This window comes from Periophthalmus magnuspinnatus, chromosome 23, assembly GCF_009829125.3.
Source record: "Periophthalmus magnuspinnatus isolate fPerMag1 chromosome 23, fPerMag1.2.pri, whole genome shotgun sequence".
Lineage (NCBI taxonomy): Eukaryota > Metazoa > Chordata > Actinopteri > Gobiiformes > Gobiidae > Periophthalmus > Periophthalmus magnuspinnatus.
Genome location: NC_047148.1, coordinates 17,578,447 through 17,597,084, shown reverse-complemented (window position 1 = coordinate 17,597,084; position 18,638 = coordinate 17,578,447). Strand labels below are relative to the sequence as shown.

General features: G+C 40.1%; 1 protein-coding gene across 1 annotated transcript; it reads left to right on the top strand.

The window, feature by feature from the left end:
* The first annotated feature begins 314 nt into the window (after positions 1-314).
* Positions 315-18,351, top strand: zswim6 (zinc finger, SWIM-type containing 6). Its single transcript, XM_033989376.2, is given in 15 exon segments — positions 315-839; positions 842-992; positions 10,835-11,191; positions 11,605-11,753; positions 11,830-11,980; positions 12,247-12,426; positions 12,641-12,817; positions 12,899-13,045; positions 13,119-13,268; positions 13,783-14,001; positions 14,656-14,791; positions 15,126-15,283; positions 15,363-15,526; positions 15,610-15,691; positions 15,953-18,351. Coding segments are annotated over 15 exon segments (3,333 nt in total). The 5' UTR covers positions 315-587; the 3' UTR covers positions 16,813-18,351.
* Positions 18,352-18,638: the final 287 nt, after the last annotated feature.

Below are 18,638 nucleotides of genomic sequence, written 5' to 3'. Positions count from 1 at the left end.
AGGCTACTCTAGCATGTTATGTTTGAGGGTCATTGTGTGAGTAGAATATGTCCATTTTTAAAATTAGATTAGACTAAATGAGACATCTTCAAAAGACCCACATTCCTGTGGACATTTAAACGTCACGGAGGCGGTCCTCAGCCCGCCGCCCTCCCCCCACACCACGAGGCCTTGTGTTGACAGGCCAATCACCGCCCACAGAGACCACGGCACTGGGGCTTTACTTCAGTCTTCAGCTGCAGACAAAGCAGCTCGTCTGGACCCACTTTCTCTAACATGTCCTAGGGCCTCCAGTAAAACTACATCGGGAGGAGACGGGCGGGCGTAATCAGGGATAGCTTCTTTTCAAAAACTCATTGGCCTCACAAAAGGTTAGTCCTCATTTAGCTCGAACCAGCCGAACAGGCCACGCCCAGCACTTCATTTGTCAACAAAGGGGTTTGACACGCTCGGAGAGGTCCAACCCCGTCTTTCCTTTAAAAGGTTCATTTGGCTAAACATACCGTGGCTAACCGTGGCTAACCCTTTCCCTTCTCCAGCCCCTTCATATGGTGCGTTGACTTCCTCCGTCCGCGTTAAAGTGGAACATGGCGGAGCGCACGCAGCAGCCCCCGAGTAAACGGCTCTGCTGTCGACACGCGCACAATGGAGCGTTTCGAGGAGCCCAGAGGATCGACGGCTCTTCTCAGGGTGAACCGAGGACCAAGAGCCCGGAGACTCTGCTGGACATCGCGGCGCGGAGAGTGGCGGAGAAGTGGCCCTTTCAGCGGGTAGAAGAACGCTTCGAGCGGATACCAGAGCCTGTTCAGAGGCGGATAGTTTACTGGTCTTTTCCGAGGATAGTGAACGGGAAATCTGTATGTACTCGTCTTTTAACGGGTGCGGTGACGATGTGGGGAGTAGCGGGGAAAACGACGACGAGACGCGGCTCCCTTTTCGACGGGGGATCGCTTTGCTCGAAAGCGGCTGCGTGGACAACGCGCTCCAAGTTGGTGAGTGATAAGACCAGCTGGACCGGTCCACACTCCAGGTGCCAGTGTGGACGTTTAACTATAACCTGAATGAAACAACACGACTGAATTTATATGTAATAACAATAGATTGGGAAGCTCGGCGGCGCACTCGCTCTGGGGAGGGACAGTACAATGGGGCTTTAAATCTGCACGCTGTGAATGGGAATGTGTGTGACTGGTGCATTTAGAGCCTGCTGAGGCTGTGGGCAGTTTGAATGTGAATGTAGGATGTGTGCCCTGGTTCTCAGCATTTTAAAATATTGTTAATTAATTTCAAATTTAACATGACATACTGTGATAAATCATACGGATTTGTTATTGTTAGTAAGTTGAGACTGGGTCATGAGATGACCTAAATTACCCTGAAGCTGAAATAATATTGTATGTATTGTCATTTATATCAAGACGTTTGTTCAGAAAAGTTCTCCCCATGATACCATCTGTATGTTTGCCCTTTAAACCTGTGAGTTGTAAATAGGTAATAAGCGAAACATGGACTTTCTGGTTTTGTGGTCTGATAACCCTTTAAAATGCCCTCAGTAGTAGGATATGAGAAATCCTTAGTATTCCCATTTTTTTATGTTCATTTGTCTTTCAAGAATCTTATGGAAAGGCCAACAAAGCATCTTTCCACTTTAGTGTTAAATGGGAATGAACTGGAGGGAGGAGGCATATTAACGCATATTCACAGTAGCTGTAGGCAGTTTGTTGAGGTTGTGTTTTGTATAAGAATGTTTGTCTGGCCATCAGACGTGGACTGGAGGAGATGGGTCTTTTTAATGTTAGCCGGTGCTTTATCCTTTGTCTTTTCATGCTATTCCTCACCTGTAAGCCTGTGAGACGCAGGACACCTTCAGAGGGCATTGAGGACTGTAATCCCATTACTTTGCATGATTAATTTGAATTGTAATACAATGCAAACTCCTCATGGCTGGTCGCTTTCCCCCACTTCCCCCACATTCTGTAGGCTTTGTGTATGAACTAGGATATTCAGTTACAGGCACAGGCTTTATAGGCCACTGCATAATGATTGCATTTGCATTGCATTTGGGAATGAAACTATTAATTGATAAAGAAAATGTATAAAGCAAGAGAGCTGCCTGTGTGAAGAGAAAGCACTCAGTTTAGCTTAATTTTTTTTCATCTCTGGTTGTAGAGAGCAAGGACAGTGCCTTCTGAAATAAAACACTAAATAGTTGTGCTGATGAATGAGGAACCACATTTGACTGAAATTGCACCTTTTTCTGTAGCCCATTGGGGCGTTTGTCATAACAGGAGCACTGCTTCAGCTTGTCGAGGTCTCGCCTCCTGATGAAGTATAGGTTGGTATCTAGACCTCCTGTGTTTATGGCAGCGTGAAAATGCTTATTTTAGGAGACTTTATGCTTGCATGTGATAGATATATTAGAAGTTTATTTTAAGAAGTAAAACATTACAACATAGTTTGCTTAAAATGTGGTAGTAAGTGTGTAAAGGTCAAGGTCAACATTTTTATGGTTTTGTGTGGTGATTTAGTGTAAATTCTTCAATGTTTGGGTCTAAGTTCACTTAGGATTTGTGTAGTCTCTTTTCTCTTCTTTGCTGATTCTGTCTCTGGGTTTCAAAATAATGTTATTTTGTGCTATGTGGCTGAATGATATGATATTTAATTGAAAACAAATATTGGCTTTCAGTAATAAAATATGTCTGTAAACAATACAGTTAGTTAATACTGTTTTGTTTTTTTAAAGTACTTTAAAAGGTTTTGAGAATAATCAAAATGTTTTTCCTCCAAAGTCTAAACCATACACTTTAACTGACAGAGGATTCGCTCCTGACCCCACAGTTACTAAGACCCAAGCTGATCATATTCAGTATTCATATTCAATATTTTATGATTAGCACAAGCTCTATGTCAAATCCATTACTTTGTATTGGTTGATACACTAGAACAAAAGGGAGGACTCTGCTATCATCATTTTGTAGTCATGTATTATGATAAGCTCATACTTTACTCAGAGTAGCTTACAAATAAGGCACATCAAAGCACTCTGTACCACTGTAACCACGACATTTGTAATAGCATTTAATCTGTGACATTTTCTGTCTGGCAATGTGAGCTATCACTTCATTCGTAGGTTTTGTCTGGTGGTGAATTTTCTCATCACCAGGCTCAAGAAGAATAAAGTGGAGAGCCCATCTGCGCAACAGCCAACTGTTAGTTTGTTGAAGCTTTAGTAGTTAATGCATTGTTCCATGTTTCATGCACAATCAATATTTATTGAAGCAATAATGAGATTGGAAAGTCGCAGAGTTCAAGGCTCCAAGTGCTTAAGTTTTAAAACAGATTGTGTAGTGTGAAAGCTACGACATACAACAGTGATGTTTTCCTAAATTACTGTTGTAATTTGTTGTAATTTACTTTTTTCCTTGATGTTACATTGTTTACTAAAATATGTCAGCCTTTGAAACATGGAAAACAAATATATATTTGTATATTACAAATTAGCGTGGTGTGTGCTGCATGCGGAAGGGAATGATGCATTATCCTTATTGTCTCCCTGATTTGTATTCCACTGACATAGTATTTCATCATTAACCTTCAACTTCAGGTAGAGGAGGGGCAGTGGAGGAAGGGAGCCGCTGGTTACCCCCCATCTGCCCCTCATTTAGCTCAATAAATCCTGTTTGTTCTTGGCCTATACTGTGCAGGTAATGCTTCTGGTTATTTGAACTCAAAGTGTCAGCTGAGCCAGGAGGAGCTCTGGACCATTGGGGCTGTAGTTTTCTCTGGGGCTCGTCAAGGGAGCTTTATCCATTCCCACACTCCCTCAACAAGTCAAAGCCTGCCAGTGTCATCGCCTCTTGGGGGTCCTTGGCCCCAAAAGAGGGTCTCCGAGGAGGAATGCCCTTCAGACCTCCGCAGCTCCACAAACACCATTCAGAAAGAAGTGCAGAACAGCTCGAAAGCACAGCTCAGACTGCTGACCCATATAATGTGGAGCAAAGCTATTTGTCTCATCTACAGTGGAATTTAAAACATGAATCCCTATTAATATAACTAAAAAAAGGATAATTTGTCTTTTCCTCCTATATGGTACATAAATAACAGTTTAAATTGAACAGTATTTCAATTAGAGCTGCATGATATTGTAAAAAAATGTTCTGAATTTTCCAGACTATAAGTTTCTCTGGGGTATAAGTTGCACCAGCCAAAAATGCATAATAATGAAAAAAACAAAACATTTATAAATCGTACTGGACTATTAAGTCTCATTTTATTTTATAAAATCTGAGACTAAGAACAGACATTTATCTTTAAAGGCAAGTTATAATAATAACAATAAATAGAGAACAACAGGCTGAATATCAGTACAGCATGCTAATGTAACGCATTTATATTTATTCAGCTACATGAAGCATAGACAGAATTGAATATGTGTCTGGTATGTTAACGTAAGATATTAACAATAAGATAACTAAAGCGTAAAAAACAACCTACCATGTTTGCTATCGATCTAACTCCAAATCACTAAATCCATTGAATTCTTCATTGTCGGTGTCACTTATGAACAACTCCGCCAACTCCGGAGGTGCATGAAGCACCGCTTCCTCTTCTGTGTGGCTGTCATCAGACTCTGCAGAATACCATTTTCTTTTAGGGAGCATTTTTGTTCAGTCTTTTTCAGATGTCTTTTAAATTACCATAATGTTGAAATTTGAAATTTAAAATTTTCAATGGTACAGGAGTGGTACATACAGGTACACAAGCCTCGAGTGCCCTTGCATGGTTGTGAGTGTGACAATAATGAAGATGTGAAATTATATATTTTAATAATTTCACATGTAAGTCGCATCTGAGCATAAGTCGCCCCGGACAATGTATAGAAAATAGTGCAATTTATAGTCCAGAAAATACTGTAATTGTGTTTTTTTCCGACTACTATTGCGATATGTGTAAACAACTCCAGGAACACTAACAAGACTGAAATGTCAAATGATAAATTAATACAAGAATCCTGTGCATTTCAGAACATGTTTGTAGAGGTCTAGCTATAGGTACAGCTAGAGTTTTTTACACTGTGAGCACAATTATTAGCCAATTGAGTATTTTGACCATAACATAATTTTTATGCATATCCTCCAACTCTAAGCTGTGTAAAGTGGAACGCTTATTGGATTTAAGCATGCCAGTTATGTGTATTTGTCAAGAGTGGGTGTGACCTAAGGAGATCAACACCCCTAGATCAAGGTGTGGCATAATTATTAGGCAGCTTCTTTTCCTCAGGCAAAATGGGCCAAAAAATAGATTCAGCTGACTCTGAAAGGTCAAAAATTGTATAGTATTTCCGAGGAATGCAGCACTCTTGACATTGGCAAGATATTGGGGCATGATCATAGAACCATCAAACATTTTGTTGCAAATAGTCAACAGTGTCGCAAGAAACGTGCTGAGGAAAAAAATATGCAAACTAACTGCAAAACATGAAGCTACCAGGAACCCATTATCCTCCAGCTTTGTCATATTGCAGAACTGCAACCTACCTGGCGTGCCCAGAAGTACGAGGTGTTCAGTGCTCAGAGACTTGACCATGGTAAGGAACGCTGGAACTCGACCACCACTGAACAAGACACATAAGTTGAAACGTCAGGACTGGGCCAAGAAATATCTGAAGACAGATTATCAAAGGTTTTATGGACTGATGAGATGAAAGTGGCTCTTGACGGACCAGCTGGATGGGCCCGTGTCTGGATCAGTAATGGGCACAAAGCTCCATTTCAACTCACACAGCAGCAAGGTGGAGGTGGGTACTGGTATGGGCTGGTATTAGTAAAGAGGATCTAGCTGTGGACCTTTTATGGTTGAAGATCTACTCAGAATGAACTCAAAAACCTACACCAAGACACTTTCTTAAAGCAAGTGGTACAAGAAAAACTCTGCATTTTCAAGAGGACCATGATTTTTATAGAGGGCAATGCTCCATTGCATGCATCAAAGTACTCCACTACGTGGCTAGCCAGTAAAGGCCTTAAAGATGAAAAAATAATGACATGTCCCCCTTCCTCACCTGACCTAAACCCTATTGAGAACTTTGGTCCCTTCTTAAATGGGAAATTTACAGTGAAGAAAAATGGTGCGCCTCTTTGAACAATGTCTGGGAGACTGTGGTTGCTTCTGCACAAAAGTTGATCATCAACAGATCAAGAAACTGACAGACTCCATGAATAGAAGACTTAAGACCATTATTGACAAGAAGGTTGGCTATATTGATTACACATTTTATTATTTTAAAAAAATTTTTGGCTGTCAGAAATGTTTATTTATACATTTTGAGTTGTTTATTATTCCCACATTAACAGGTGAAAATAAACAAGTGAGATGGGGAAAATTTTCATTTTTCATTTAGTTGCATAATAATTCTGCACACTAATAGTGGCCCAATAATTGTTCAATTATAAAATGAATACTTATAAATACAGCTTGCCTAATAATTGTACACACGGTTTATAAAACAACAGGATATGGGTTATTGCAGATTGATAATTGCAACAACTGAATTAGCTTTTTTAAAAATTTGATTGGTGATAAAATTCGGATCATAATTGAAATTTGCGCTGCACAATATATAGCATAGTTATTTTTAAGTACTTCTGCATTAATATTTCTATCTTCATTTGTCTTTTCCTTCTAGACTCAATCCGCTGTAGTGCAGCAGTTAGACAGAATTTATGCCATGTGTGAACCTGCTCGGCTGGATTACACTGTCCCATCTGTTCTTAGCATTAGCTTAATGGAGACAGCCACATTTCCATAAGGCTTCCAATAGTCACATACTTCAGGTCAGCACATGCTAGTTGTAAGGGTGGGTGATATGTCAAATATCTACTCCATTCTTTCATGGTTTGTGTTGGGTGGCGCAGTTCAGTTTTCCCTCATAGTTTACTTAATGTTTATCTGCCCTACCTATCTCCTAATCTGTTGGCACTCCTTGTCAGACTATTCTAAAGACTGACGTGATCTAGCTAATTGTTTATCACATATAAAACGGTCATCAGTTCCACAGTAGAGCCAGTACGTTGCATGCCACCAAAATTTCATAATGGACAGTTTCGATGGTATGATTTGAAAACCTGTTGCTTGACATAAGCATCCCAACCCCAGGGACAACACAAGCTCTCACAGGCCCGGGACACTCAGTTCAGCTGGTATGTTGGTACACAAAAAGGGGTATGCCTGGTATGTGCCTTCAAGTTAAGTCACCATTTTGCGAATAAAAAAATATTGGACAATAATTAATATCAAGGAGTGGTGTTGAAACTTGAATTTTAACCAGCATCACCAAGCTGCCATGCAAACAGAAGAGATGAGATGTATGGCTCTCCCAACCCTGTATTTTAGGGATTTTGCAGTCAAGTCAGAAATACAATTTGAACAATCACTTTAGCAAATTGAAATGAAAGAAATGATGTTAGTTGTAATACCCTGCCCTGAATAAAATATTTTTTTCGATGTACAACATGTGAACCCTGATGAACGGCCGATGAATGAAAATCTTTATTCCTGTATTTCTTGTATATTTTTTATTAATCATTCAGCAGTTTTGTAAACCACAGCTGATGGATTACTGGCTCTATTTTAAAATGTTAGTTGTGTTTCCCTTACTGCTGCTCAGTCACTGCTGTGCGAGCATTCCTCCCTCAGAACAAGCTGTACTGTCCACTCTGCCCAAAGAGCCCAGAGACCCGGGTGTTTGTGTGCTGGGTTTGATGCGGTGCCATGATAAGGTGTGACTTCATCCTGTTTAGTCAGTGCGAGGGCCCCTCCCCTGGTGACGCTGGAGGGAAGTGGTATTTCCTGCAACAGAAGTGCCGTTATGACGTCGAAATAACAGCCAACGGTCGCTCCTGGTTCATCAAAGGCTGGATCAGCCCAGAGGTTATGACTGTGCTGTTACAATAATTGCTCACAAGGAAAACCTGATTTAAAATGCTTGTGCTCTGAGTCACAGTCTGCTACTGAATTAAACATGACCGAGACTATTGTATTAGATTATTGTATTGTATTAAAGTATTTATTGCTTTGGGTGTAAAGTGTGATTTCTGCACATGTAAGATGTTTGCAAAGATTATTTTTACAGCGTAATAATCCATTGTTCAGAAATTTGTATCGCTCATTTCTGTAAGTATTAATGGATAATGGGTTTGGTATAGGTATTGATGACTTTCTTCTGTTTATGGGCACCATTTTGAGGACTTTTCACCATTCAAAAGATAGTTTGAAATAGCTAGTTTCTATGGCATTGCCAGCAGTCACTCTGAAACCTATACTGTGTAGATGCAGGAAGTTGATCGACTCAGTAGAGAAGTGTTGAAACGAGAATAGGTGTGACACACTATTGGCCTCAAAGTTAGTTTTAGTGTCTGAAATGTTAACAGAAAATTTTTGGACTTAGTAATAATGTGTTCTGTTTCAATTCTGAAGAGAGGAGAGACTGCACGGTCAGTGGTCCTCAGAGGTAGAACAAAACCAAAGACATACATTGAGACAACCCACAATAATGCATTTATGTAGAACAGTTAATTAACACAGAGATTTGTTTATCAGAAGCTGGAGCTATAGAGAATGGGAGTGTGTGGTCACTCACCTAACAACCTTTTAAAACCTTTTATTATGATGCGTTCAGTATGACCCTATTTTAGCAGTTTCTCATTAAGCTCTGCTGAAAAAACAAAACATAGCAAAATGTGTTTTGATTGGTTGGTTTGTCTGTCTGTCAGTCATATCCATTGGAATTCATGGTGACCCAAATGATATGTCTTTGTAAAATATTGGAAAAGTGTGCAGTCTTTGCTGGTCAGGCAAATAGAATATCGGCGTTGTACTAACAGTGCGAACACAAACACTGAAACAAATATAGTCTGAGAATGAGTACTGATGGTTTGTGGGCCCTATTTGACTGAAAATCTCCATGACCTGATTTTATGTGACAGAGCATCTTAAGTTGCTTCCCAGTTATCAGATCTCTCTGATCTCTGGCTCAAGGGTCAGTTCATCATAATATGTGTTGACCCATCACCCTGCATTACTACAAGGCTTTTTGCGCGCTTGATTGCTACAGCAGACACGGGCAGTTAGCTATAGTAGGTAAAAAAATCAATACTCAGATGTTTTTCAATACTAAAACTAGTATATAAACTTTATTAATTTGAGCAAGGATCGATACTAAAAAAGTAGAGTAAAACAGGACCCAACCTGAAGAGTTATAAAATAATCTTGAACTAGAGTATGAGCACATGGAAATGTAAAAAGTTATTATTTTGTATTATACTGTATTGAAAAAATATATATATATAATGTGGTCTTGAAATTGGTGTCCAGTATCAGGCCCTAGCCTATCTTATTCATATCTAAATAGAGTTTGAAATGTCACCATGCGGCTGTATAACAGAGTGATAGTAATCAGTGCACCATGATTATTGATTAGTTGTTTGCTTTTCTTTCCGACAGCCCCAGAGGTGCTTCTGTATCTCCACGGGCGAGAGATTAGGTTCCCCATTGTCATCAGAAATGCACACACACAAAGCTCACGTTGGCCGAAGGGCTCTCACTTCCGCCTGAGTGGCCATCTTTGATGACTTAATGGCTAACTGGTGTGTGTGAGAGCGGAGTGTGTGTGACAGGGCCTTTGTTTGGGCAGTGCAGTTAAACGAAGGCTGTGACCCCCTGCAGCCACTGCTCACTGACCACGATGCCTCTTGGCCTCGAGTGTAAACGGTGAGGAACAATTTTCCTTCAGGCCAATGTCTGCTCTTCAAATGCCAGAAATCCATCCCATTTTCTCCTTGTCCATTCTGAAACTAAAGCTGACTCTAATTGAGAGTGACGGTAAATCTCAGCTTGCAGGCGAGTGTTATGCGAGTCTGGTCGTGAAGGAGTTAAGATTAGTTGCTATGCGATGCACTGAGCTGTATTATGCAAGTTGTGAGGCGCACTCTCAGAGGAAGCGTGTCGCAGAACGCTGAGCTCAGGGTTTTGGCTCGTCGCCAAGTGTAACCGCTCCATGTGCTCTGCTCAGCTGAGGCACACAGCCTCTCCCCCACTGCTCTGTGACGTCAGCAGTTCAGCTGTGGGCCAGCCAACACATACACACACTATCTGTAACAATGCAATTGAAATGCAGAATTTGAATCTTGTTTTGTAAAATGAAAGTGACCTAAAACCACCAGTTCAGTGTTTTGGTTTCATAGTTAAGCGCAGGATAATCACATTACATTCAGCATGTGTTTATAGCATGTCTTGTCTCTAACATTTTGCATTATCAACATGTTCCATTCTCAGTACATCTCTAAAATGCGTCAGGAAACACCTACATTACCATATTCTAATGTAGTGACCAAACGCTCGTTCATCATGACCTGTTATTGTGGTGAAGTGTGTACTGTACCATCTACTGCAACTTAGCAAAACACTTTGTCACATTGTTTCATTTTGGAATTCATGTCTTTATCCAGATTTACACTAAACTGTAACCTCGTCCATGTGCTCTGTGGACAAAGGTCACAAAGTCATTTGTGTGTGGCCAGTTACCACACATTGACATAATTTAGTTTGAGGGCTACAACAGTTGCTCTCACTGCAGATGGTCAGATGATCTGTTCATTTGGATGAAGGCAGGGGTGTGTTTATGGTAAAGTAAGCACTGGAGTCGTTTTGGAAGGGAAATTAATGTTTGGTTTTACCTCTGTGGCTGTCGTCTATATCTTCAGTTTCTGCTGTGTATAATTGAGTGTTTGAGCTGCCTATTACCTTGAGACGCTGACAGTTCTGTGTGTTTTTGTAGGCTTTCACCTCAGTGGAACCGTGAAGGAGCCGGCCACATCCTCAGAGCCGGAGATGGTCTGCAGCGTGAGCATCAGCTTTGACCGCTGTAAAATCACAGCAGTGACCTGCAGTTGTGGCAACAAGGACATCTTCTACTGTGCACATGTCGTAGCCTTGTCGTTGTACCGGGTACGGAAGCCTGAGCAGGTCAAACTACGCTTGCCCATCTCAGAGACACTTTTTCAGATGAACAGGGACCAGCTGCAGAAGTTTGTCCAGTACCTCATCACAGTACACCACACCGAAGTCTTACCCACAGCACAGAAACTAGCAGACGAAATCCTCTCTCAAAACTCTGAGATCAACCAAGTTCATGGTGAGTTAACTCAAGACCCATTCTCAAGTGTGCATTTAACTAACACTATTATTGTAATATTAGCCAAAAGCACATATACTTATAGGACATCCAGGAGTCTTGTTTGTTTCTTGTTTTTAATTATAATGTTAAGGTTATATTTTCAGTCCCATATTACATGCTTAGTCTGATGTTTTTATAATGCTTTCACCTTCTACAGTGACGTTTATGGTATTGATCACATCAGCTTAACCAGCACTGCAGAGTCGCAAACTCAGCAACTGGTGAATTACTGTTTATGCTGACACTAACATAATTATGCTTGCTGCTCATTCCTTTACAGTACAGTAATTTCATTAATTTGTCTTTAAGTTAATTACAATGGAAAATGAGCTAAGCAGCAATTCTAAAGCTATTGATTTGTGTGTTTTTAGGCGCTCCTGATCCAACAGCGGGGGCAAGTATTGACGATGAGAATTGTTGGCATCTAGATGAGGAGCAAGTTCAGGAGCAGGTCAAGCTCTTTCTGTCCCAGGGCGGATACCATGGCTCAGGGAAACAGCTCAACTTACTGTTTAGCAAGGTATTGCACTTTGTATTGGACAAGATAGTCTTTAGTGTATTTTATTTTGCCTTAAGCTCCACCTTTGTTTTTGCAGGTGAGAGAAATGCTGAAGATGAGGGATTCCAATGGAGCTCGCATGTTGACATTGATCACAGAGCAGTTCATGGGTGACCCACGACTGGCGCTGTGGAGGCAACAGGGGACCACCATGACTGACAAGTACAGGCAGCTGTGGGATGAACTAGGTAGAAACACTTGCTGTTTGTGAACTTAAATCCTCTTTATTATAATCATTTTGGTCAGATAGTGTCCTACTATGTTTTGTGGATTTATATAATTTGGATTCCATTGCAGCTTTTTTGTCTTTTTTTTAACTTTATTTAGTATTTAGACAGGGGACAATATTTTGTGTCTGTCAATATACCAGTATTAGCTATACAGCTAGTTTTCAAATATAGTCCCTGTGTAAAATGACAGCTAAACACAGCATGTTTGTGTGGGTGTTTTGCAGGGGCTCTGTGGATGTGTGTGGTGCTGAATCCCCACTGTAAGCCTGAGCAGAAGGCGTTCTGGCTTCGGCAGCTCCAGCGGTGGAACAGCATTGATGTCTGCCCCTTGGAGGATGGTAACCATGGCAGCGACCTGACCAATCTGACCAACTCTCTGCCCCAGGGCCCAGCTGGTAACCCAGGTGTGATGACACCCATCCATAGTCGAGATATTACCTTTAGTTATATTGTATATTAAATTCCCAAACTCCCCCTATATCTCACTTTCATTATACAGTTTAACCCCTTAGTTCCTCTTGTCTGAACAATGTTCTTCATTTTTGCATAAATTGAACATGATTTACGTCTTGTGGTATGCAGAGTGCAGTTCTTACAAGGTTTTTCTTGTTTTTACAGATTCTCACTCAAAGCCTCACAGGACTGTGTTCACCCGGGCCATAGAGGCATGTGACCTCCACTGGCAGGACTCTCATCTGCAGCACATCATCACTGAAGACCATTACACGAACTACTGCCATCAAGACCAACACCACAATTCCTTGTTTGACAACCGAGGCTGGCCCCTGTGGCATGGTGAGAGGGTGCAGACAAATAGGATTGAATGATAAATCCAAGGGCCCTAGCTCACTCATTATATTATTTCTTCCTCTTCAGAGCATGTCCCAACCGCATGTGCCAGAGTAGATGCCTTGAGGTCTCATGGCTATCCCAGAGAAGCACTGCGCTTGGCGATTGCAGTAGTGAACACTTTGAGGAGACAGCAGTGCAAACAGTTAGAGTTTTTTCGGTCTCACAAAAAAGGTGTGTTTTGTGTTTAATATATAAATGAACATTTAGTGTTCAAGAAATGAATAACAAAATTCCCTTATTGCAGAGCTGCTCCACAAAGGCGTGACCTCAGTGACCAACCTGGAGGGCTGGGTGGGCCATCCTCTGGACCCTATTGGGACATTGTTCAGCACTCTATTGGAGGTGGGACAAGGCAAAGAGGAAGCAGCAGCACTATCCATGTTGGACTTCTCAGGTACACGTAGATTGAGCATCTTCTCTTTGTCTATTGCCTACTATTAGCTGTAGTGGCAAAAACTGATGCTGATAGGCTTCCAGTCATTCTGCAGTAACAGTTCATGAATAAGAAATGCACCAGGATAAACACTCCAATTAAAATACATGTATTATGCATTTTACAATACATAATAAATGCAATAAAGAGATAAAATGTCAAATATACAAAACATCTTTTCAGTTTCCTGAAGTAAATTTACCTGTATAAATACATTTGTCAAATTTCATTAAGGATCCAAAATTGTTAATCTGTGATGATTTTTACCCTCCTGGGATGAATGATGGAACCTGCCAAGACATTATTTAGCCATTGAAATACCATGATTACCACCCTCTAGAGAATAAGCTCTGTAGAAAGAACAGCGCAATGAACAAAAAGATCAATACATTTGTCAATACTGGAGTCAATCCATTCCCCAAAGGGACAATTTCCCCTTAAGTCACCTTGGATCCTCTCTTCTGTCCTCCCTCAGCCTCAGGCAGCTTCTTAGAGGAAGGAGAGACCTTTGTGTCTTTGGCTGTGGAGACTGCCCTCATTGGCCTGGGTCAGCAGAGGGTGATGCCAGATGGTCTTTACGCCCAGGAGAAAGTGTGTCGCAACGAAGAACAGCTATTGGCCAAGCTGCAAGAAGTGGATTTAGATGAAACTTTGGTGAAGGTCTTTCGCAAGCAAGCTACAATTTTATTAGAGGGTAAGTGAAATGCTGTTCACTTAAGATGCATTTAAGAATTAGTTCTGTTGATATGCTTTAGCAATTATGAATATGGGTATTTCCTTTTTTACTAATCACATCTGCACATTCTGTTGTAACATACATATTTATTTCTTTATGTTGTAATCCTTACATCTTGCCTGAAGTAAATTCTTCTTCAATACTTTACGAAGATGTGAGTCTGGCCTCCGATGAATCTCCCACATTTTTAAATGGAGGTGATTGACAGGTGGATTAGCCAATCGGGGACACTCATTGTCTGTCCACGTCAGAAAAAAGAAAGGAAAAAAAGACCACAGGGGGCTGAAATACATTGCGGATTTCTGCAGAATCAATGCGTGAAGCACTAAACTCTGTAAATGTAAGGGGACATAAATTAGATTTTACGTGTAATTCATAGGTGACCAATGAGCTCCTTCATTCACTGTCACTGAAAAAAAAAAACACATCTGATTGCACGATCACGTTTGGCCGGGCTTTAGACACAACACCAGGCATGGGGACCAGACTGATATCAGTCTGTTTAAAAATGCAAAGATATATTCTGGATTTGCCAGGCAAGGTTACATTCTCTAGTGGTTTTTTATTTTGTTTGTGGAGATACAGCTGACTAAACCATTGTTCTGTGCACAGCTGGTCCCTACAGTGGTTTGGGAGAATTGCTCTACAGAGAAAGTGTCCCTATGCACACTTTTGCCAAGTATCTCTTCACCTCACTTCTACCTCATAATGTTGAACTGGCATACAAGATTGCACTGAGGGCCATGAGGTAAGTCTATCCATTAAATCAACCTGTAATCAAAGACATTGTCCTTTTTCACATTTGTTAAAGAGTTGAGTACAAAAGTACAGATAATAATGCAAATAACAGGCCCTTTCACATATTATTATTATTATTATTATTATTATTATTATTATTATTATTATAATATATTTTAATTAATTAATTAATTTTAATAGTTGTTAGCTATCAAAAGAGCTTAATCTTTTTTTCTGAAAAAAGTTCTCTTTCTGATGTTTATATACGTGCAGACACGGCATTAAATGTTTTTTTAGTATATTTGAAAATAACACCCCTTAAACATATTTTCTTGTGCTTTCAGGCTGCCAGTTCTGGAGTCCACAGTCCCCTCCAGTGACCTTTCCAGGCCACAACAAATTATGTCTGTGGTCTCCAACCGGTACCCGCGCTGGTTCACTCTGAGCCACATAGAGTCCCAGCAGTGTGAACTGGCTTCAACCATGCTCACTGCTGCCAAAGGTAAACTTGGTTACTCATTGAGCAATTATTATTTTTATTAATGCAAAGCATTTAATTTATGTGTCTTTGGTGTTTTTAGGTGATGCACGTAAGTTGGAAACAGTGTTAGAATCTATCCAAAAGAACATTCATTCCTCGTCCCATATCTTCAAACTTGCTCAGGATGCCTTCAAAATTGCCACTCTAATGGACAGTCTACCAGATCTTACTCTGCTCAAAGTCTCTCTTGAGTTGGGCCTTCAGGTACACAACTGTTAAACATGATACACACTTCACACTCACAACAACACAACACACAATCAGCTCTAATGCTGCGCTTTCTACAGGTCATGAGGATGACTCTCTCGACTTTGAACTGGCGAAGGAGAGAAATGGTGCGGTGGCTGGTGACATGTGCAACTGAAGTTGGTAAGTTTAATAGTACAGATCGACTGTTATGGTTTTTATTTTTTTCATGTTGATACCAATAGCAATTATTTAGAATCCAGAGAAGCCAATGGCCACAGGCTAAAATATCAGACGATAGTCGTTGGATTTACTATACTACTATGTGAAGACCAATTAAAATGTAAACAAAGAGCTTTTCAGTCAGTTGAGGACTAGCAAACAATTCACTGGTAATGTAGATGCCATGTAGATCGATATGTAATCTTTTCCATGCTTTTGTAGGTGTCTTTGCCTTGGATAGCATCATGCAGAACTGGTTTACCCTCTTCACTCCCATCGAGGCCACCAGTGTTGTGGCCAGCACAGTCATGTCCAACAGTACCATAGTCCGTCTCCATTTGGACTGCCATCAGCAGGAGAACCTGTCCAACTCCGCCCGCACCCTAGCTCTACAGTGTGCCATGAAAGACCCACAAAACTGTGCCCTGTCCGCACTGACCCTTTGTGAGAAGGACCACATCGCCTTTGAGACAGCGTACCAAATTGTGCTGGATGCTGCCACTACAGGGATGAACTATACACAGCTGTTTACAATAGCGCGTTACATGGAGCATCGCGGGTATCCTATGAGGGCGTACAAGCTAGCAACATTAGCTTTGTCACACCTAAACCTTAGCTACAACCAAGACACTCACCCAGCAATCAATGATGTACTGTGGGCTTGTGCTCTCAGCCACTCGCTGGGGAAAAATGAACTAGCCGCTGTCATTCCTCTGGTTGTCAAGAGTGTTAAATGTGCCACTGTGCTATCAGACATTTTGCGGCGCTGTACATTAACAACACCAGGAATAGTCTTGCACAGTCGCAGGAACTCTGGGAAGATCATGTCCTTAGACAAAGCTCCACTTCGACAGCTCTTGGACGCCACGATTGGGGCCTACATTAACACAACGCACTCCAGGTTAACTCACATCAGCCCCAGACACTATAGTGAGTTTATTGAATTTCTTAGTAAAGCAAGAGAGACTTTCCTCATGGCTCACGATGGACACATTCAATTCACACAATTCATTGACAACTTGAAACAGATTTACAAGGGCAAGAAGAAACTTATGATGCTTGTGCGAGAGAGATTTGGTTAATGTTCCTTTGAGATGGAGTATCCTCTTTAACTTGAAGTAAATCATGTCAAGCCCCAAAGTGTTAAAGAAAGAAGAACAGAAATAAAGTGTAAATAAACTAGATAAATTCTTCAAAACGTGTATTCCACATTGGCATATTGTAAAAATGTAAAAACAATGCTATGCACTGAAATACTGTTAAATGTTTTGTTCTACCTTAAAAATTCAACATGTGGTTTAATTATTAGATGGAACATGGTCTAAAACTAGTCATACTTCCAATTTGTGTGCATGTACATATAATTTATTTATTTAATAACACTTTGGGACTTTAACAAACCCTACAATCACAAACTACTTCAGTGTGTGATATCAGGAGGTTGTGTCAATTACCTTAGTACTGTATAGTGTAAAACTATATTTTAGTGACTTTTACACGGATCTGTGTATTTGTATTAAAATGCCCACCTTGCCGTTCTAATGTTTTCATCAAATGACAAAACAAAGAAGGAAACTCATTAAAACCAAATGCAGAATGTCAGAATCTTAAGTACCTCAAAGAATTCAGCTTTACACTGTCCCCACTTCTCTTTGCTGCTCAGCCCACTCAGTAATGTCTAAAAAGAAATGCTGTCTACTCCAGACCCTATATTTATTCTCATCATACATATCCAGATGATTTGTTTCAGTATTGTTTTTAAATAATGTTGATCATGTTTCACTCTCAGGGATGTAATGTCTTAAAAGGCAGTTCTTTGTTTTGTATATAAAGGTTTGATTACATTTAATTACTGAAAATGTATACAGTATGTGACTAATTTATGACAGATTGTTCTATTTAAGGCACAAAACTTGAAGTTGCTGTACTGTGGTTTTTGAAACAACATATCAGAAGGATTTCAAGTGCCCATGTTGCTTTGCTTAAGAACAGGATCAGAGGGAGTTGGTTGGCTGAAAAAACATATTAAACGCATGAAACCAATTAACACCGAACAATATTGAAGACACGGATAAAGACATGGTGGTATACTTCATGTTACAGTATGCGTCTTGTACCTCCTCAGTCCTGAAGCTTTGTGAACGCTTAGTGCCCATGTCGTTTCCAGGCATTACAATTACAGGACTTATCTTAAAGTCATTACTGAGATCAGACTGTTCAACTTCATCCAATATTTTCTGTTTTAATTTAACTTCAGTTTCCCCATATAATAACAGCCTTCTTTCTTGCCTTGTCTTAATGCTTTAAAAGAACCAAACAAAGTACCAAACGTCTTTCAAACACAAACTGACTTGGTTAAACCATAGTGTCTTGATTTTCTCACTGGCTCTGTATTGGTGCTTTTATAACTTCTTTTAACATGTTATTGAAATCAAATTTGTTTCCAGTTCAAATTTGTTTGTTTTTATGGAAAATGTTCAATTGTATTTATTATGCTAGGTAAATGATTGTAAAAGCATCTTAACATGAAGATTTATACTTTGATTGATTTATTTATGTTACTAAATTACTGTTTTATAAACTTATTGATCTTGTTTTTACTAAAAAATACTTTTTAGACTAAAAATAATATTTGTCTTCATTGTTTCTTTTTTTTTTTTTTTTTAATAAATAAATGTACCCAATTAATGCACAACCAGGAGCTACAGAGCTTTTTACATCAATCTCGACTGTTCAAACCATTGATTAAATGCTTTGAAATGTCACCAAAAGGCAGTCATCAGTCGCTCAACTCCAGAGAAGAGCCGTTATACCTCAGCATGTGTTATTTAACACAATCTTATCAAATTAATCATTTTTCTATATGTAGTGTTAGTCAGAAGTGTGCTCGCTTGTTAATTAAACACGT